This window comes from Amaranthus tricolor, chromosome 12 (genome assembly GCF_026212465.1).
Source record: "Amaranthus tricolor cultivar Red isolate AtriRed21 chromosome 12, ASM2621246v1, whole genome shotgun sequence".
NCBI lineage: Eukaryota > Viridiplantae > Streptophyta > Magnoliopsida > Caryophyllales > Amaranthaceae > Amaranthus > Amaranthus tricolor.
In genome coordinates this window covers 8,730,985-8,753,187 of record NC_080058.1, presented here as the reverse complement: position 1 = coordinate 8,753,187, position 22,203 = coordinate 8,730,985, and the positions used below count along the sequence as shown (strand labels likewise).

The following is a 22,203-nucleotide window of genomic DNA, read 5'->3' as shown; positions in this document are numbered from 1 at the left end:
GAAAAGGGCATTCTTGTAATAAAGGTTTAAATAGTTTTTGAACGGTTCTAATTACCGGAATTTTGAATAGGTTTCTATGCTTCACTCACAAACAAACTACAGACTTTTTACTTTCTGATCTCTTTCAAATTCTTCAATAGTCAGCATTGTGTAGAACAAGAATCAAGGTAAATTAGTCGTATTATCACTAACAAAGGTAAGATTGCGTACATTCGACCTCTCAAGTCTCAATCTATGTGAGAGCTACTTAATGATATTGAAATAATGAAATATTGTTGACGTTGAACAATACTTCCAAAACTATATTTCGTTTTTTTACTTTCGTTACTTCTCAAACCTCATAGCCAATGCAAAATTTTAATTATTGATATCTCTAGTAGAATGTAAGTGAATAAAAATACAAAAAATTAATTTATTTAAACTATACATTAAGACAAACTAATAAAATCTCAATTGATTATATCTTTTAGCAAACTAGCACTAATTCATAAAGAAGGTTAAAGCAAAATATAAAAATACGGTAAAAGTCAAAATTTCTTCGTGTAAAATAATACTCTCTTTGTATTTGAGAAATTGTAACAACCACATTAGCATGCATATTTAGAAGATGATGAGAATAATTAAATTATGTGAATAATTAAACCAGAACATATATTTGGATAATAAATTTTAAAAAAAGAAGCAAAAATATAGCAAAGTTAAACAACTAACTAAAATAAAAAGTGCTTCCCAATTTATTAATAGGAGTAGAGTATATATTATTATTATTATTATTATTATTATTATTAGAGAAAATTACTAAAAACTACCTATTTAATAGCACTCTCTGTAAAAAAAACTACATATTCTAAATTTTTTTGCAAAAAACTACCTTAAATAACATAAACATTTACAAAAGATTACCTTATGACGGAATTCATTAGTTGACCGTTAGTTAACAGGTGATTCGTTCATCTGGGCAATGATTTGTTTTTTCTTTTTTTTTTATCCCCATTACTCATCCATCACCGTTTTGTTCACCAGAATTGACCAACTACAATGAGAAATTCCCTAAAATGGTGCTTCCGTCATAAGCTAGGAAATCCGTCATGGGGATGAATGTTACACCACTATTACCTTATGAAGAATTCCCTACAATGAATTGAAAGGAAAAACCCAGAAAAAATCATGCTTCTACAGTTCTCCTCATGATTTGATTTTTCTTTTTTTTTTTTTTATTATTTTTTTTTATTTTTTATTTTCTGACATCTTCTCCCGCTCTCATCTTTGTCTTCATTTTATTGCTTCTCTCACTGTCACCCATTCTCTCTCTCCTAATTTCACCTTCAAACCATTGAATCGCATAACTTCACACCTATTATCCATCAAATTACCCAAATCCAACATCAATAAGGACGCAGGAAATTTATCAATCATCTACCGAAAATGAAGTTCAATTCCGAGATTTCCAGCTTCCTCAACTTCTCACTAATCTTTAGCTGATTTTTTTTATCACGTTCGCTAATTTGCAGGCGTAATTTTACTTTCTCAGGTTAGTTCACTAATTCGATACAAGAACTTAAGTTCAATTCAAATTATCTGATTTTTAATTTTTGGATGAAATTTATTAGGTGTATGCTATTGTTTCTGTATTCAATAGCACCCCTCCCCACCTTTCAATTCATCCCCATTACTCAATCCATCACCGTTTTGTTCACCAGAATTCCTTCCAACAGTTTCGGTATTTCGAATATTCAACTTCTCCAGCTCATCAACAAGCTTAAAATCCCCATTGCTCAAAAATGATTTTGTTGCATCCCCTCCAATTCATGTCAGGATCGAAAAATTAGGGTTCTTATGGGGAAGAAGTAGGTTTCTTATGATTTGAAGGGGATAGAGGAAATAATTAGGGAAAATCGTATTTTTAAACAGAATAATCAATGGCTTAATCACGTGAGATACGTGCTGGTCAGGTCAATTAACGGATTCCGTCATAAGGTAGTCTTTTGCAAATGTTTATGTCATTTAAGATAGTTTTTTTAAACAAAATTAGAATAGATAGTTTTTTACAAAGGTGCTATAGAATAGAATAGGTAGTGTTTAGTAATTTTCTTTTATTATTATTATTATTATTATTATTTTCTCCGTTCCACTATACTTGCTAAATTTTACTTAATGTGTTATTTTGATCATTTATATATTGAACTACACACATTTAATTATAAAAATTTAGTATTATGAAATTATGCGATTGGACGATTCAAATAAGATCACACTTGACTATATGTTTTCTTACATATTAGCCGCAATATATTGTATTAACTTAAACGACGAATAATGTCAAAAACCATTACGTAGCGAGTATTTCATAACGAAGGAATTATTATTATTATTATTATTATTATTATTATTATTATTATTATTATTATAACAATACTAATTATTATTATTATTATTATTATTATTATTATTATTATAATACTAATTTCAAAACACATTTTTTTAGATTTCAAATCACAGTTTTTATCCAACAAAACTTTCTTAACTAAATTGGAAAGTCATTGCAAGGAATGGTGTGGGAGTGGGAGCACACAAATTCGTAATTTGCGAACCAAAAAATAAGCGCGCTTTCCCCCGCTTTTATGACGATTCGAAACTTCTTCTCCTTAGAGTCTAGACTCTAGACTGAAAGCTATCTGAACAATCCCTAAAATATTTGGGGCCATTTTCGATTTGCTGGTAAATTTCTATCTTTTCTTTTTTTTTTGTTGTTTCTTATTTATCTATATATTTTTGCAAGATTTGCTTTGTGAGGTCATGAAAATTGTTCGAAGTTCGAATTTTGTGATTGTAGATTTGTAGTTTTGAACTTTCCAACTTGTTTGGGAGTTAAAGTTTGATGATTAATTTTAATTTTAAGTTGAGTTTATTATATAAATACATGTTTGATGTTTCAATTCATTCTTCTAGCAAATCGTTGGCTCAAAATTGAAGAGCTCCAACAGTTTCGTTCTTATATTTCTTCATTGGTGTAGCTTCTCTCCATTCCTGGTAGTCGTGCTGTGTGGGTTGCATAATATTCTTCAATTCTTTTCTCTTTTCTCCCAAAAACATTGAGTTAAGGTATGTTCAAACCCTAAATTATGTTAATTAGTATGTGGTTGTTACCAGTCAGAACCTTTCCGCTGGTGATCTGGTCCTCGTTTAGGTGTAACGTTTGGCGTTTTAGGTTACTATGGTCTATTCTATATTGATTTTGAGTTGATTAATTTAATAAATCAAATAATGAGATGAAATTTATAATTAATAAAAAGGGGAAAATTGGATGTAATGTTGCTTGTTAGATTATGCATTACAGTTACTTAGGAGCAGTTACTTAGGAGCAGTTACTTGTATTAGTGGTATGTAATGTTGCAGTTACTAGATCTTCTTAGGAGCAGTTATTTTAATTTCTGTATAAATAACCATCATCAATTGATTGAATCATATACAAGAAATATAATACAAAACCACAAAAACTTGCTGGTTTAACAGAAAAACATGGTATCAGAGCTAGAACGATTCTAAATCGTTCTTCGCAGCTTCATCACATACCAATTAACCTACCTTTAAATCCAACAATGGAAGATGAATCAAGAACTGTCATAGCACCAGACCAACCGGTCACAATGGGGCAGTTGTTGCAACTCTTTAAACAGTTAAACCCCAACAAACCATCCACTGAAACCAGCACACATACCCTCCTAATCTCAGAGAAATTAACTAATCAAAATTACACAAAATGGTCCAGGCTGATGCACTTAGCCATTAGTGGACGGGATCGTCTCAATCACATCATCGACGATCCTCCACCCACAAATGACCCAGCGTACAACCAATGGGTCAGAAGTGATTCGATAGTTATCTCATGGATTCTGGAAAATATAGAGCCTGATCTAGTTAATCAATATCTCGACTTCCCGACATCCAAAACATTGTGGCAAGGGATAGAAACACTGTATAGCAGTGGGAGAGACGGCCTGCAAATTTTCGACTTAACAGTCAAAACCAACAAGATCCAACAAGGGCAAGACACCATTGAAACATACTACATCAAATTGATTGTGTTATGGAAAGAAATTGACAGAAGACAACCAAATCCGATGAAGGATCCATGCGACATAATTATTTATAATCAAATAACTCAACAAAACAGATTGTACCAGTTTTTAGGAGGCGTCAATGAAACATACGACAAGGATAGAAGAGATCTCCTCCTCTTAGACCCTCTTCCCACGGTGGAGGAGGCCTATGCAAGTATCAGAAGGGAGATCCCGAGACGAGGAATCATGAAGACAAACCCCTCATCTGATTTGGAGTCACCGGACACCGGAGGAATTTTTTCAGTCAGAGGGAAAACTTACCGGAGGGATGATGAAAGATCTCACCTGAAGTGCACTTATTGTGGTGGTACTAGGCATACAAGGAACGAATGCTTCAAAATCGTGGGGTATCCAGATTGGTGGCCGGATTCTAAGAAGAAGGGAGAAAGAAAGCCGGCGCGTTTTTCAGATCAAAGTCGCATGGGAAAGGCAGCAGTAGGATGGCGCCAAGAAAGATCCATCACCATGGAGGAAGGAGAGAAAGCAGGTGAAGCCATGAACGTTACAGCCACAGAGAACAAGGAAGAAGGTACCAGAAACCCTAGAGGAGGCGCCTCAACAGTGAGAAGAAGAGAAAGGGGTAAAGGAAGGGAAGACCCCCCATCTCTTTTTAAAGGAAATGAAACCCTAAAGGAGGGGGGGTCACGTGGCTTTTTTCAAACCCAAGAGTCACGTGGCTCATCATCTTCCTCATCCCATATTTTTTCTGTTTTTTCGTCCTCATTTAATACTTCGTCTTATTTTGATAAGGGTTGGATAATCGATTGTGGTGCCACCGATACAATGTCGTATGACCCGAACAATTTTTTGACTCGTGACACCCCTATAAAAACCACTATTAAAACAGCCAATGGGGAAGGGATTAAAGTGAGCGGAGCTGGAACAATTTCTCTTACAGAAAAACTTACTTTAAAAAATTGTTTATTTGTCCCCGACTTGTCTCATAAATTATTATCAGTAAGCCAACTTACTAGAGATCTCGGTTGTTCTGTTCTCATTGAGCCCGGATGTTGTACTGTGCAGGATGTTCGGACAGGGAAAGTCATTGGGCGTGGTATTGAAAAAGGAGGATTATACTACTTGGAAGGGGAGACTCAAAAAGGCAAAGCTGTTCTTGCTCGCGGGTCAGAGGAAAGACAACTGTGGACGTGGCATCGACGTTTAGGGCATCCATCAATAGGGTATTTAGAAAAACTTTTTCCTCAATTTATAGGACTAAAAACTGATTTCAAATGTGAAACTTGTATTCGTGCAAAGAGTCATAAACACTCATACTCTACTAGTTTGAATAGAACTGATTTACCTTTTATGCTGATTCATTCTGATGTGTGGGGTCCTGCACCCGTCATAGGGTTACATGGTTTTTCCTATTTTGTCAAATTTATTGATGATTGCACCCGGATGAGTTGGATTTACTTCCTCAAACACAAATCGGAAGTATTTCATGTGTTTGTTGAATTTTATAATATGATATGCACTCAATTTCAAACTCAACCCCGCATGTTTAGAACAGATAATGGTGGAGAATATGTTAATTCAAACATGCAACAGTTCTTTAAACAGAAAGGGCTTATACACCAGACCACTTGTCCCAATACACCTCAGCAAAATGGAGTGGCCGAACGGAAAAATCGCACACTTCTTGAAATGACTCGTGCGCTTATTCTTGATTCTCATGCTCCGACTTATCTTTGGCCTGAAGCCATCGCCATTGCTAACTACCTTACCAATAGACTTCCCTCAAAGAGCCTTCAATACCACACACCTCTAGCCACCCTCCAAACCTATTTCTCTTTACCTTCCTCACATACCCTACATCCTCGTGTTTTTGGGTGCATAGTTTTTGTTCACTATCCAGCGAGAGTAAGAAACAAATTTGAACCGAGAGCAGTCAAATGTATCCTTATTGGGTATGGGAGGAATCAGAAAGGTTATCGGTGTTATGACCCCCTGACTAGAAAGATCTATACCACCATGGATTGCGAGTTCATTGAGAACGAATATTACTACCACCCTCTTCGATGTTAGGGGGAGAATCACAGTGACGATCTCAGATGGTTAATCAGTCCACGGTTGTCCAACTTAGACCCAAAAGACCAAGTGGGCAATGCTACAGAGTCACCCCACCAAGACGTTTTCTCCACTCCTCTACCATTACCAATCCTGTCTGATCATCAGGTAAGTCATTCAGATCTCGATAGTAATATTGCTCCAGAAAATACTAATACTGATAATATAAGTGATGATCATGTGGATGAAGAAGTTGTTACAGATACAGCTGAAACAGGGAATCATGATAGCCACGGTGTTGGTGGTGAATCATATATGTTACCTTCTCGCTCCACTCGAGGGGTCCCTCCAAGAAGGTATGATCCTGAGTATGAAGCACAACGATCAAGATATCCTATTGAGAAGTCTTCCAAATCAGGAAATTTGTCACGAAGTGCCTTAGCATTTAAGGTAACTTTAGATACAGCCAAGATCCCAAGAACAGTAGAAGAAGCCCTTGTATCTGTACATTGGAGAAAGGCGATGGAGGAAGAAATTAATGCTCTTAACAAGAATGGCACATGGGAGAAATGCATCCTACCAAAGGAAAAGAAAGTTGTCGGGTGCAGATGGGTGTTCACGATCAAGTACAAGTCAGATGGCACGATTGAAAGGTACAAAGCTCGATTGGTGGCGAAAGGATACACTCAGACATATGGAGTTGACTACTCAGAAACATTCTCTCCTGTTGCTAAGCTTGATTCAGTTCGAGTTCTGTTCAGCGTTGCCGCAAACTTAGACTGGCCCTTACACCAATTTGATGTTAAAAATGCGTTTCTACATGGAGATCTACAAGAAGAAGTGTACATGGAAGCTCCACTAGGGTTTACATCAGATTTTTCGGAGAACGAGGGATGCAAATTGAGAAAGGCTCTGTATGGGCTAAAACAATCTCCCAGAGCGTGGTTTGGAAGATTTACCTCTGCAATGAAGAAATTTGGCTACAGGCAAAGCAATTCAGATCACACCTTGTTCCTTAAACGAAGAGGAGGCAAAACAACGTGCTTAATAATTTATGTCGATGATATGATCATTACCGGGGATGATAGAGATGAAATTGCAACTCTGAAAGGGAAATTATTTCAAGAATTTGAAATGAAAGATCTAGGTAGGCTGAAGTACTTCCTAGGGATTGAAGTTCTTAGATCGAATAGAAGAATTTTCATATCCCAAAGGAAGTATGTTTTAGATCTGTTAACTGAAACAGGGATGCTGGATTGCAAGCCTATCGAGACACCAATGATGATGAACCATGGACTACAGATGATCGAAGGAGGAAAGTTAGCTGATCACATGCAGTATCAACGCATGGTAGGGAAGTTGATCTACTTAGCTCATACAAGGCCAGATATTGCATATGCAGTAGGAATAGTCAGCAGGTTCATGCACAAGCCTCAGGTTCAACATATGGATGCTGTTTATAGGATTCTAAGATATCTCAAGGGATGTCCTGGTAAGGGAGTCTTTTATCAGAAGAATGGTCATCTTGACTTTGTAGCATATACAGATGCAGATTGGGCAGGTGATAGGGATGATAGAAAGTCGACTTCAGGCTACTTTACTCTTTTGGGAGGAAATCTAGTCACGTGGAGGAGCAAGAAACAAAAGGTGGTGGCCATGTCTAGTGCTGAAGCTGAATTTAGAGGTGTAGCAAAGGGAATCACGGAAGTCTTATGGCTGAGAAAGTTACTTACTGAACTAGGATTCCCTCCTAAAAGGAGTTGCGAGCTGTACTGCGATAATCAAGCAGCTATCAATATTTCAGAAAATCCGGTTCAACATGATCGCACCAAACATGTGGAAGTGGACATGCATTTTATAAAGGAGAAATTAGAAGCTCAAGTAATTAAGCTTCCGCATGTGAAGTCCAAGGATCAACTAGCAGACATTCTCACAAAGGCAGTTGGAACTCATTTTTTTGAAGAAGTTTTGTGCAAGCTGGATGTTGGTGACCCTACGACCCAACTTGAGGGGGAGTGTTAGATTATGAATTACAGTTACTTAGGAGCAGTTACTTAGGAGCAGTTACTTGTATTGGTGGTATGTAATGTTGCAGTTACTAGATCTTCTTAGGAGCAGTTATTTTAATTTCTGTATAAATAACCATCATCAATTGATTGAATCATATACAAGAAATATAATACAAAACCACAAAAACTTGCTGGTTTAACAGAAAAACATTGCTAACCAATGAGGAGTAAATTTTGGTAAAACTTATCAATGGTGGTGGCTCGGGTGGTGGGGTTCCATTTTGGGCTTTGTGAGGACTGATGGAGAGGTTATTGACTGGGTCGTACACGGAGTAGGGCGGCAGACGTTTGCTGAACTTGATGCTCTACACTGTTGGTGTTGAGGCTGTGCTGCCACCACTAGATTATGTATGAAGCTGTTATGCTTTCTGCTTTTGCTAGCTGGCTGCAGAGGCTGGACGTTGCTGCTGTTTTGCTTCCATTGCTGTTTTGTGCTTCTGCTTCTGTTCGCGTTGCAGCCGCTGCTGTTATGATGGTTCGTTGCTGCCGCTGTGCGTAACCATTGACTGTGCTGTTGAGTTGCTGTCCGCTGTTTCTGTGGTGTTTCTTTCCTCGAAAATTTGAATGAATTAAGCAAAAAATTATTAAAAAATCAAAAATAAGCAATGTTTTAGAATATGTCCCAAAGTAAGCACTTTTTTCTAGAATTGAGGTTTCGATTGTTCGCTGTTACTAATAGCGAACAAAGAGTGCTGGTGAAAAAAAGTCAAGTTCTTTGTTCACTGTTATTAACAGCGAACAAAGACTTCGATTTTTTTTTTACCAGGTCTTTGTAGTAACTGCGAACAAAGGAAACCTGGTCAAACAAGGTCAAGCCTTTGTTCGCTGTTAGTAATAGCGAATAAAGAACTTGACTTTTTTTGACCCGCCTTTTTTGTTCGCTGTTACTAACAGCGAACAACCCAAACCTCAGCTGTGGGAAAAAAGTGCTTATTTTGGGAAATATTTTTAAAATATTGCTTATTGTTTGACTTTTTAATATTATTTTGCTTATTTAGTTCAAATTTTCTCTTTCCTCGCTGGGTCACTACTGCAATGCTGTGCTTGTTGCTCTCGAGCTGTGGCTGCCCGTTGGTGTTAATGATGATGTCCTTTGTTGTTGATTGGGCTGTCATGGTTGAGTTGCTTGCATACGATGCCTCTGTTGTGCGGACAATGGAAGCAATTATCCCAAAAACAATAAAAAAATTAAAGATTCAAAGAAACAATAAAGAACACATTAATAATTTAATGTGGTTCACTATCAATGCGATAGCTACGTCCACAGGCATTGAGAAGTGAAAACTTTAATTTCACTAATGAAAAATGGAGATTACAAGATGAATCTTAGAAACTCTCTTTAATGACAGCTCACTTTGTTTCTCTCTTGCTTTCTTGTAAACTCTAATCCTAAGACATGGGGCATTTATGTTGTAACCCTAATCTTACTAAGAATTAGGTTTAGAAACAGGAAAAACGACTCAATGAAAACCTAAGTAACCGTTTTCGCACAATAAGCCGAGTCGGCGTCTTTCCCTGACCAAGGAACGCCGACTCCACGTTAGGTTCTAGAAAATCAACTTCAAGATCAGCATTGATAACTGACTCGACTTTCTCCCCAAGCCCAAAAACGCCGACTTGGCTTTGGCTTTTGGAAAACGCCTTGAGTTCAGCAGCCAACACCGACGCATCTTTTCTCGCCCACCAAACGCCGACTCGGTGTTTGTCTCTGGAAACACGCGCTATTTGTTTGTTATTCCCATGTCTTAGACTTAGTTCAAGTCAACAAAACATCAATAGCCTCACGTTCATGGTCGTTGATCCACTAATGGGCGTCTGATGACTAGGGGTTGTACATACAGTGGACCTTTGACGTGCTGATGCTAGACCTTGGGCATGATTATTGTGTTTAAGTACAATTCATAAGATATTATACAATGGGTTGTCCTAGAAATTTCCACACGGAACCTTAGGCGTAGTATGGGTTAGTGAGCCATGTTTGGTCAAGTTCGGGTCTGGTGTAGTCTGAAACATTTTTGTTTCATGTTTGAAATTTACTAGTTTGGTACAATTTTAAGTAAACATGTAGAGAAAGAAATAACTCAATAAATACTTTTGGTTTGATGTAAATATTTTTCATTTCTTTTGATCTGATCTAATTTGATTCCAATAATTGTAAGTGAATATTAATGCTCTTGATCTTGTGTGTGTTGACGTGTCTTAAAACAGAACAAACATATATGGAGACTACAGAGATTTATGGTAAAAGGGCATGCCAGCTTGTAAAAGAGCTTGCTTTTGCTGAGCCAGGGCAACTTACTCGTTACAATGTGAGCTTTTTTTATACTCGTACTCAATAACTATTTATTTCATGTAGTTAGGGTGACTATTGGTAAGAACTCTGATCTATGAATTGGATCATTACTATTTTCTTACTGTGCTCTTAGGATGATTTGGATACCTTGTTGACACTTTTGATGTTCTTGTTTGGAATTTCAATATAACAAGTCTGATTTTGCACAATCTCATTAGTGATGTTATTTGTTTCTATGTATTTGTGCAAGTTGGATCTATAATGTCTCTGAATAGGTTTCTTGTACGATAGAATGTGTGTATGGAAAATGTGCATAAATATTAACACGAAAATAGAAAACAATAGCATTTCGAATGGCATTGATATTGAATGGAAAATCATTATCATCTCTTGTTCTTGGTATTTTCGTTGTTGGCTAAACAATTTAATGTCAAAGCATTATTTGGCAATTTATGAATTCAAACTCGAGTCAACTTTTAAATGTCTGCCTATTTTACAACTTGTGTGTTTTTTCTTTTCATTGACATGGATACATTTTTGGTTAGGTAGATAACTTGCACTATTGTTTTATAATTTTTAGATTAATTGTGGAGTTGATTCTTGCAAGGAGTATGGCTTCATGATTTTTATATCAACTAATCTACAATTTATTCTAAGTTGTAGTCTATTGTGTATGTATATCTTTCAATGTATCATCCTTTAATTTTCATGGATCCATCGTTTTTCTTAAACCATAGTGTAAAATTGGCATAGATAAGGAGACCATCATAGTTAGGATTATAAATATTATAATCATTGAATTGTTAGATTGCATGATAAAACTTGGCACGAACTTTTGCGTCAAATGATAACTAACATGCCCACATCTCACAGCTTAACTAATTTTGTTGGTGTCTTGAGATTTCTCTTTTTGCTTGTTAGTCATTGCTCTTGATTTGATATATGTTTTGTCCTCCTTTGCTTTTGGATATTTGATACACATACGTGAATTGACAAGGTATATCTTTTTCTTGCTAAATTGTTACAAGTTGCAACAGTTGTGTTCTTGTCCTAACTTCCTTGATTTGAATCCTGTCGTTATATTGCTTCCTCTTCTATTAATTTGCTTCTTGTTAACTAGGATGATATGTTCAATCAAGTTATAAAAGAATGTGCAATCCACTACAGTCAATTCTACGAGCTTACTAGGTAAGTTTCTACGTTAAATTAACCTCTATTAGTTTCAAAAAAATAAAAACGCTTCTATGAATTTGTTCTTTTGTTTTTGCCTAGTTAGTTTCATTTATATGGCCAATTTATCCATGCTTTTGCATTTCCAATGGTACTTGGAGTTTGGAGTGTATGTTTGTGACCATCTCCCTTAAACGTTGTGGCCAACTATATCTCTCTTATTCTGTTCACGACCAAATAACCATGTAAAAATACAAAGATACTTTGCAATACTGCCAGTTTCTTCAAAGTTATTTAAAATCTCACTGCAGCTTTTCATCGTTTCATTTGCTTTTCTTGTATTATTATTTTGGCTTATCTATGCTAGCTCCAATAATCACCATATCCTAACAATCTTCTTGTTAAGCATTCGGGGCACTCTTTAAGATTTGAGTAAAAAGATTATTTTTCTCTAATTGCTACATATTCACACATATTTTTAAAATGTATATATGTATGCATCCATCAAGAGATATATATAGTGCAACAAAAAGCATGCCAAAGTCTTACCCCAACAATATGAGATTGATTACATGAATTAAAACAAATTAAAGTTTATAATTGTCACTAATATAGATTACACATTATTGAGAACTATCTAATATGAATTTACAACCATGATAATCAATTTCAATGATCATCCGCACATATTCCTCCATCAATTCCTATCTATTATCATATGTATCAACAATTCTCATTTTTTGATGTCATTCTTCACTTTTGTCTATAAGACCATCATTGTTCCACCTTTTTCACTTTTGAACTCTTCAAAGTTTCAACCGTTCACTATTCTAATAGATGTATTTTTCGATCCTCTTTTAAAATGACAAAACAAATGTTAACGATTATCTCTCGTTGTCTTCAAAATCTCTAGTACCAAGACCATTTCTTATATTTTGATTCTAAATTCTATTTTTCTAGGTATGTCCACTCATTCATCTTAACATATATACGCATATCAATTATCTCGATCCCACTACAATGATCACTTGTGAAAGCCCAAAATTCTAACCTATATTATTTTGCTAGTTTAATGCTAGTTCGGTAGAAATTTCCCTTATAACCTTAATGGGCACACCTTTGTCATATAATACTTTGGTTGCAACTCTCCATTTGAACCACTCACATTGAATTTTATGCCTTTTGTTTTGATCAATATCAACATTCTTATGCAAATTAAGTCAACGTACTTAAAACACTAACTAGATTAAAGCTCCTATCTAACTGTATATAACTCCTATTAAATTATCCTTTGTGCCAAAACAACATTCTATAAGTTTTTATTACTTTGATTTAGTTTAAAAGATGTGGACAAGAGTTGGACTCACGAGTGTTTAAACTAATTTGGAGTAAAGACAAAATGCGTGAAGTGTAACATTAGCATCAATGAGATAACGAGAGACAGTATAAAACTAGAAAAGAAAGAACATACTCCTAATGGATGCTTCAAATTCCTTGGGTTCATATTTCAGAGTATTTGGTATAATTAACAAGATGTGATCCATAAAATTAAGTGTGAATAGAAAAAATGAAAAGTTGCTAGTAGAATACTATGTGATCGATGTGTGCCCATAAAGCTAAAGGAGAAGTTTATCGAACAACTATTAGACCAACACTACTATATGGACATAAATGTAGGGCTTCTAGAAATGATCATAGTACGAAGATAAAAGTAACGGAAATGCAAATGTTTTGATAGATGAGCGCGCATGCCTTGAGGGATAGAATTCAAAATGAAGATATAAGAAAGAATTTAAGAGTTGCAAATATTAAGCCAAAGATGAAAGAGAATTGTTTGAAATGGTTTAGGCATAATTAAAAACAGGGTTTAGGAACATTGTTACCTGGAACGACATTTGGTTAGGAATGGGGAACGGAAACAGGAATAAGGAATACAACCTAGATTGACTACGGAACGATTGGGTCAAGATACATTATGCATAAAAAATATATTTGAAAACAAAATTAGATTTAAAATGATTTTTTTGCTTTAAAAAATTGTTAGTAAGTGGAATTTTTTTGGTTTTCTAGATTTCATCTCATTTTTTCCCCCCTTCTTTTCACCGGGACGTCACCTTGAGCGATTTGGGTCGTATTTCGTGGTGAATGGGGATGGACGTTCCCGGATTGTGGAACGTGGCTATGTTCCACGTTCCATGTAACTATGGTAAGGAATTGGTAAGGAAGATAGAAATTAGAGCTCGGTAGAATTAAAAGGGGCGAGCAAGACTGAAGACGACCTAGAAGGCTGGAGGATAAAGGGATATGAATCTCGACTTATAGATTGAGATGGTAAAAAAATCAAAATGTCCGAAGAAAAATCTACGTAGGCGACCATTGGAAATGATATATTGTTACATAAGGCTATGGCATTGTTGTTTTGATTCAGTATAAAGTTGTAAACCCTTTGGATTTTAAATTTTTCCTCCACATATGCCGTCAATGCAACAATGTGGTTATGATTTCGATTGAGTCTTTGAGAAGGGTCACGATGATGTGGTTGCCATATCACCAAATATCGACTGAGACCATGAGATATCCCTTGAACTGTCCTAAAACGATTTTTTAAAAACTTTTGATGTGGATATACTAGTATTGATTTTTAGATCAGAAAGCTTTTACAACTTGTCAATATGATATTATGCAATGTGTCCTTGTTTTTTGCACACAAAATATGTCTTAGTGTGTTTGCCAAGCTTTGCACGTAGTAAGTCACAAAGTCAATATTAATCAACGTTTTTAGCTTATTCATCTAGTATCAGCTGTTTTCTCTTTTACAGTCATTAAAGCAACTGTAAGATTTCATTATACACAAAAAAAGGTTACATATTCTATACTCACTCTTTAGATGACTTATTCATGGTGAATTGATATCTTGGCAGGAAAATGCAGGAAGAAGGATTGGATGTCCAATCAACACGAAATGCTGACCACTTTGGAATGCTTATTAACCATCTTTCTCTGTTACGCAACAAGCGCTGTCTGATGGTATATGTGTAAGTACTAACTAGTATGCACAATCCTTTTCTCCTTGCTGTTCAGATGCTCTGCCAATTGCTCATCTGCTGTTTAATTCACCACTTATCAACTATCAGTCTCTGAACGATGTAGGCATAAACGAGCTGAAGTGATACAGAGCTTGAGCTGGAAGGTCAAGTTCCTTTCTGAAGAAATTGAGGAAAAGCTAAGTGATCCAGAAAAGCGCTACTTTAAGAGGCACTCTTCTGCTATACAGTCATATACAAGAGAAATGGGTGGCCTCGAATTGACTGTGGTATGCATACTCTCTTCGTTCTTTGTCTCCCAATCTCCATTTACCTGCTCTGGTTTGCAAAATCTGAATATTCCCTTTTTAGGTCCTTTGCGTAGCTGTAAATACTCACTTGTAGACCTTTTATGTGTAGGATATGGTACCACCAAAAGATCCATATATAAAAGTAAGAGTCCTTGATGATATGGGTATGACGACTGTTGGAGACCGAGATACGAACCTTGCAAGCCACTCGATTCACTTTCTTAAACGAACTGAAGTTGAGCATTACCTTACCGAGGTAGATTGACAGAAAGACGCCCTCTTTTTTTTTTGGGTTGAATTGGGTTGAACTGTCTTTATTGATCATCTTGTTTTTCATTAGGGAAATATGGAAGAACTACTAGGCTGATGTGAAATGTGCAATCTTTTAATGTGCAATATTGTTCTTTTAAAGATCATCATGTCGGCTCTCTCTTATAGCTCGTTCAGTTGCTCTTTAACACCAGTAGCCATTAGTGAAGAAGCGCAAGCAAAAGCTGCTAAGACGGTATTTGTTGATTGTGCATTGATCGGCCAGGAAATAGAAGGAAATGTAGCCTTAAGCTCTAGTGTTGATTACTTAATCCAGCTATGTTCATCCAGTGATCGTCTCTGTTTCTTTTGTTTGTCATAGAAGAGCTGTAAATCTGTAATGATAATTGACGAGACCAATCTCTTGTACTCATTTTGTTTATTTTCTCTATCTCGAATTATGTCTTTTGAATTATAGTCCAATGCAAGAATTTCTTATTTCGTTAATTTATATAAATACTTAATAAAAAATTTAATAATTTATGTATAATTGATGGCAAATGACTTTAAAAAATAACTGCATGATTGTTAAAAAAAATGTCTAATGACTAAACAAATCAAGTAAAATATTTGTTATACGGGAGTTTGTTATGGTTTTGATGGTCAAAAGCGAATTGAGCAACTTTAGCATTGTTTCTCTTTTTTCAACTAATTATCTATCTTTTTGGATTAAGTTTAGATTTATTTATATTTTTTGTAACTACATAAACTTCTCTTGTCACCATATTTTATAAAATCTTTTTCTAGAGTTTGACAGCTTTAAGGGTTTTCATTTACTACTTTTTAAAAATTTAAATTAATATTATTTATTTCTATGTTTAGTATTATGATTATATTTTAAATTGTTTTTTGTTTTCCATCAGTATTAGTGAGTGGATTTTGCAACTGGAGTAAAGAGATTAATCCCAATTTAATTACAGACTGATTTTATTATGAAAGTATTTATAATGTATAAATCTATAATTAAAACAGTTTTTATTAGTCTTAGATTTAAGATTATGAGCAACTTGGATTTAAGATAAATTTAAGATAAGTTCTTATTTGTTTAACTAATAGAGTCTTAATTAGATTAGTTAATTAAGATGACAATAGTTTTATATTAACATAAATCGCCTTTAAAATTTTAATAAAATAAAAATTGACCCTAACTTTCACATTTTCGACTCACTTAGTAAATGAAATTTCACATCCCTTCAGAATACAAAGGCTTCAAAGATATTTTTTTTGTTTTGAAAGAAAGGATTCAAAGATCTGATAGCCAATATTTACAGCCAATATGACTCGTCCAACTTATTGAATATAGATATCTATACAACACACATTATATATAATGTCTTTACAAGTCTCCCACCAGTGTTACCCTGTCTTCTGAACGTCACGGAATACACGTAGGTCCCAAAGTGCATCTGCCACTAGTTATCATAATCGGAAAAGAAATCAATGTAGACAACATTGGCTCAAAAAAGGAAAAGACTACTGACATAAAAGATCAAACATAAACAATGAGGAAAAAGCAGTATGATAACAATAGCAATGTGTTAGCTCTGAGTTCAAACAAGGATGAGTTTCTGTGATTCGCATGATCACAAAAAGTCAACTGATACTAGTGCAAAATGTCTGAGGAGCTCCACCTGAAGATACCTTACTTGGAATGGACAACCAGCTGGGACAAACACAGCTTGGCCCAAGTACTGTTCAAATGACCACGGTTCAACCCCTAAATAAAGAAAAGATTACAAGCCATTTTATCATATTTGATAAGATCTGAATCTGTATTATGGCCAATCCTTAAAAATTGAATGAAGACACAGCAAGGAAATAAGCAAATGAGCAGAGGGTCCAGAAAACCAAAACAACTACGAAATACAAACTAGAGAATATTTTGAATACCAGTTTGAGTTGCAGCAGGGAGGTTAAGGAAGACATGAGATAATGATAAAAATTTCCCACTGAAAACAGCGATAGATGATATAAAACACATAACAAATATAGGCAGTTGATTATAAACAGGAACCCTAAAATTCAACAAAACATTGAGAAAAAGACGGGCACAATTTGCAGTATTTTCTAGAATATAAATTTAACTATGAAGAAAAGGAGAAGAAACCACAAATGGTACATCTGGGAGGGGCAAGTTAGGGACAACCGCATAAGCATCATTCCAAATAGAGGCTAACAAAACAATATGACCACATGGGCCGCATTGAGATACAACGCCATTGGCAACTAGCCCCCGGAAGTTTGTCAGAAGAAAGCACTCCTCTTTCAAATGCTCATGATCAAGGTCAATCGACAGGTGTTCAATATCTTTTATTTGGTCATCTAAATTTATGTCTAGTTTACCCCTACTCACTTCTCTTCTATCATCTTCATCAACGGAAGGACCAACCATTACTTTTTCGTTCAAGTCCCTGCATGGATATCCAGAAACATCTTGCACCATAGTTTCCTCACAGCTTTATGTGTCTTATCAATGCTTTCCTGCTGCCAGCCTTTAACTTTCACTTCACAAGAATGCACCAAGACGTATACCTACAAGGAATAGTTCCTCGAACAAATTAAAAAAAAAAAAAAGAAAAAAAAACTCGACGCAAAAAGGTTGGACAATGAACCAAAAGAAAGGAATTGAAGGCCCAAATTTTGGGCCAAACTTTCAACAATATTCTTGAATTGGGAAAGTTCTTTTTCGACTCTTTAATTTCCATCAGCTTGAAAAAATATGGAAACATTGAGTCAAACTCGTTTGCCAACTGAATAATGCCAGAAAAATATAAAACCATTACAAGGTATTTGGTTATTGGTACTTCTACTAAATAGTGCTAATGGGATGAATTTAGTGTCAATTTTCATGAATGTGGTGTCATTCCCATGGTAGTGGAGCTCTCATCCACAAACACGTGTTTTTCTTCACAATTTTTCATCAATAACCTGATACCACCTATCCAAGAGCTAATGAATGAGATTGAATTTTGTGATGAAACAAATAGGGTAGGACAAACATGATCATAAATCTTGAAAAGTAGTTTTCCAAGCTAAATTAGCTTGAGTTTTAATTAAAGCTCCCATCATTTAGTATCAACAATCAAATGGACTGTTCTTGCCTTTAACAGATGTTGATAATAATAATATTAAACCAGATGCATTTTAGGCTATGATGATAGATGATGAAGTGACAAAATTTGAAGCGTTCGTAATAAGCAATGCTTAATCCGCTGTCATCACTTCAACTGTCTGCTCAATTTGGTTTACTGCACTTTCTTTCTTGTAGGGGCAATTAATCCTACTTTATACAAGGAAGACAACAAATTTAGCTGCTTAAATAATCATGCTAGCTGTTGTAGCTTTGTGATATAATATTAAATATCAGCTAGCTTTTATTTTTACTTTGCAGCTTAATTATTTAATTTAGACTGAAATAATTTAATTTAGCTAAAAAGATAAGCAGAGCCAAGAAATAAGAATTGTAGCGCAATCAACTGGAATGTAATAGGCAATGGTTTTGTAGAGTCTAATAACAAACGTTGAGCATCAACTTTCTTTCATTTTATCTCAACTAATGCTGCATGCCTGCAACTGCCATTGCAACAATGGACAGAATTAAGCCCATACTGATTCTTTAAAGGTGTGTAAAGTGTTTATACCCATTTCAATTCCATTATTTGATCTATTAAAGATTAAATATTAATTATTTTATTTAATTTAAAAGGAAAAATTATTAAAAACTACCTAATTTATAGCACTTTTTACAAAAAAACTACATAATCTAATTTTTTTTGCAAAAAACTACCTTAAATGACATAAACGTTTGCAAAAAACTACCAAATGACGGAAATCGTTAGTTGACCGTCAAATAAGGCGTTTGACTTTGCATATGATAGGCATGTGACATAGATTAAACTCACTAAAGTAACAATTTCATTTGTTCTAACCTACAAAAAATTATATTGACAAAAGGAGAGCATTATTTTCCTAAACTAAAAATAAAATCATAAATGAACAAACCCAAAATCAAAATCAACCTATCATTAATTGCTTTAGGATTATTCACAATTGAAGACCGGCCATAACGAACTATATATACTCCATTAATTACAGCATCGTCTTAGCTTTGAAGGAGGAGCAATGGGGCCCACAGTGGTTCGAAAATCCCGAATTCCTTCTATGATGAACTTAGCTTTGAAGGAGGAGCAAACATCACATTGTCGTCTATGATGAACTTTATCATCAGAACTACTAATACTTCTTCCATTAGCAGAAGAAGAGGAAGCAACATCATGGCTAAATCGCCTTAAACCTCCATAATTCAAATCATAATAAATATTTATTGAATCTAAACTCAAAGAATTTTCCCAATCTCTCTCTTCCACTTCCACCATTTCCGTATAATCAGAATTCCTTCTACGAAATACCACATTAGGAACAACTTCACCAGTAGAATCATTTTTTTATTGAAGAGAAAATGAATTTATTGGTTGGGATTGCGATTTGATGATGATTTTGATCATTGTGTTCCAGAAAGATTGTAATTTGACGAGGTAATTCATAAAAATTAGGGTTGATTGCAATTTGGATTGTACCCCAATCTGTTTCTGTTAAGCCATTTAAGAATTTCACTCAGAAAAAAGTAGACAAATATCTTTGCCAATCAAGCAAGAAAATATCTTAATTTAATTTGGGAAATAATTAGGGTTCTTAGGGATTAAAAGGAAAAGGGGAAGAATTAGGGTTCTTGTGATTTCAAGGGGAAAGAGGAAATAATTGGGAAAAATCGAGTTTTCAAACAGAAGAAATCAATGCCTTAAGTAAATCACGTGAGACACGTACTGGTCAACTAACGGTTTTTCGTCATTTGATAGTCTTTTGCAAACGTTTGTGTCATTTAAGGTAGTTTTTTGGAAAAAAAAAAAAATTAGATTAGATAGTTTTTTTGCAAAAGGTGCTATAAATTAGGTAATTTTTAATAATTTTTCCAATTTAAAATTTTAAATTGAATAGGATTTCTTGGGGGAGGACCTGCATAGCATGCGGCCCACCAACTAGTTATTCATACGTGGAACCAAAGCGTCAAATAAGACGAAACACCGTACAATTTCCCACTACATTCATATTGATATATAAATAAACTCACAACTATTACTCATAAAACTTTAAACCCACCATTATTATCATACCAAAAAAGCAATGACAAAGCCATTTCAATAAATTAAAAAAAAAATTAGAATCATTTAATTTCTTCCTTGTTCTAAAGTCTCAACCATAATTGAATCGATCATCTTGTAAAATCATGTCAAGAAAAAAGAGTGGTAAGGTTGCTGATGAGACAATGTTTGATGCTGATAATAGGCAGCAATTGCAACCAATTTGGAATAACAGATTACTTGTAATATACACAATTGTTCATATCCCCTTTTCTATTCTTTCTCGCTTCTTTAAGCGTCGTACCAACATATCTGATACAACCTGGGTTACCGGAGATATTATGAGATCTTCTGAAATTGATCAATTTACGGTAAGTGACAGCATGCGCCATGCAATCCTCATGTAAATACTTCCTCCGAATTTTAATAATTGTTATAGAACCTGTAGCAATTATTGTTCATCAACTGATCTTATTTGGTATATATTATCCATGTATAATGTAAAACATAGTCAAGTGGATCATGTTTGATTTAATATTAACTTTTTAGAATTTTTGTATCATATGAATATATGAATTAAAAATATTAAAAATTAAAATCGTATATTAGATAGCGTGAAAAATAGAAAAATAACAACTATTGAGAACGAAAGGAAGTACTTTATAAGCATGAGTCATCTTCTTTTCCTCTCCAGACCTTATCATAGTTTCTATGAATAAGATATTCTGGTGTGATAATGATGAAATTTGAAATATATAGTCTAGAAAATCTCTATATTTACTGTAAATGGTGAGAACTGAACCCTTTCTGTTACAAGAGCGAAAATTATTATCTAACTAGGGGATGTAAGTACGAGTTGCAAACTCTATATATACAATATATAGTAAGCTAATAATAAACGGAAAATAAGAAAATTTTCTGATGTTTGTTATGTTTTTATTGCATAATTGTAGCAAATTTTGCATTCTAAATAATACTCTCTCCTATTCATCTTAAATGTCCCATTTACTTTATGCACTCTATCCAATGCATTTATTCAATTCTTAATATATCGAGTTATGTATAATTAAAAATTATAAAAAGTTGATATTAATAATCTTTACATCAAAACAAATCAAATAAGATTCCACATGACTATGTTTTAACTTATAGATTAATAATAAAATGCAATTTAAGAATGATAAATGAACAGTGTCTCAAAAGTAAATGGGACACCTGAACTGAATAGGTGGGAGTATAATTCATAGTCCATATGATATGAACTTTGATCAACTATAGCAAATTAGCAATATAAGTATTGTTTGATTGTAAAACAGAACTGAAATTCTTTACCCTTTGAATCTCAATCTTAGCTACATATTTTATTTTTTATAATTATAATAATTTTTAAGACTATATTAATTTAATAGAGATTTTATCTTCAAAAACACTTGCGCAATCTATATTATCTTCTTAACATCCACCAAACTTTTAGTTCAAGGCATGTCTGAAAATAATAATATTTCTCTACTTCCTTTATGGCTTTATTTCATTGAATTTGGTATAATATTTTCTAGAAAGTTTTCACATGAAAACTATAATATTACAAATTCGATTTGATAAAAAAGTATTTTAAAACAATATAACTTAAATTTTAATTTGTTCATATTTGTTTTATACTTTTGTTAGTACGTGGATCACATAAAAAATAATACTAATCTTTTTTGATATATTGGTCATCTGGTCTTTTTTAGTTTAAAATTTCAACTTCGCCTCTATG

The 22,203-nt window shown here is 34.3% G+C and overlaps 3 protein-coding genes across 13 annotated transcripts; all 3 read left to right on the top strand.

Annotated features, from left to right (window-relative positions):
- Nucleotides 1-866: 866 nt before the first annotated feature.
- On the top strand, nucleotides 867-15,796 carry LOC130828762 (retrovirus-related Pol polyprotein from transposon RE1). 11 transcript variants are annotated; one of them, XM_057694743.1, is made up of 9 exons: nucleotides 1,003-1,531; nucleotides 2,486-2,718; nucleotides 5,145-5,302; nucleotides 10,409-10,509; nucleotides 11,614-11,681; nucleotides 14,585-14,698; nucleotides 14,814-14,976; nucleotides 15,107-15,253; nucleotides 15,338-15,796. In XM_057694743.1, exons 4-9 carry the CDS (start codon nucleotides 10,420-10,422, stop codon nucleotides 15,362-15,364), a joined length of 609 nt encoding a protein of 202 aa, XP_057550726.1. In that variant the 5' UTR covers nucleotides 1,003-1,531; nucleotides 2,486-2,718; nucleotides 5,145-5,302; nucleotides 10,409-10,419; the 3' UTR covers nucleotides 15,365-15,796. The 11 variants fall into 11 exon arrangements, with proteins under 11 accessions (XP_057550718.1, XP_057550722.1, XP_057550720.1 ...); XM_057694740.1 differs by lacking the exon at nucleotides 5,145-5,302 and adding an exon at nucleotides 3,015-3,102; XM_057694744.1 differs by lacking the exons at nucleotides 2,486-2,718; nucleotides 5,145-5,302 and adding an exon at nucleotides 3,015-3,102.
- LOC130828527 (uncharacterized) lies at nucleotides 3,648-6,149 on the top strand. The gene is made up of 2 exons (XM_057694494.1): nucleotides 3,648-4,988; nucleotides 5,145-6,149. Exons 1-2 carry the CDS (start codon nucleotides 3,648-3,650, stop codon nucleotides 6,147-6,149), a joined length of 2,346 nt encoding a protein of 781 aa, XP_057550477.1.
- A 4,687-nt stretch (nucleotides 15,797-20,483) lies between the features above and the next one.
- Nucleotides 20,484-20,857, top strand: LOC130828764 (uncharacterized). Its single transcript, XM_057694745.1, has one exon. The coding sequence runs from the start codon at nucleotides 20,591-20,593 to the stop codon at nucleotides 20,849-20,851; it is 261 nt and encodes an 86-aa protein (XP_057550728.1). The 5' UTR covers nucleotides 20,484-20,590; the 3' UTR covers nucleotides 20,852-20,857.
- Nucleotides 20,858-22,203: the final 1,346 nt, after the last annotated feature.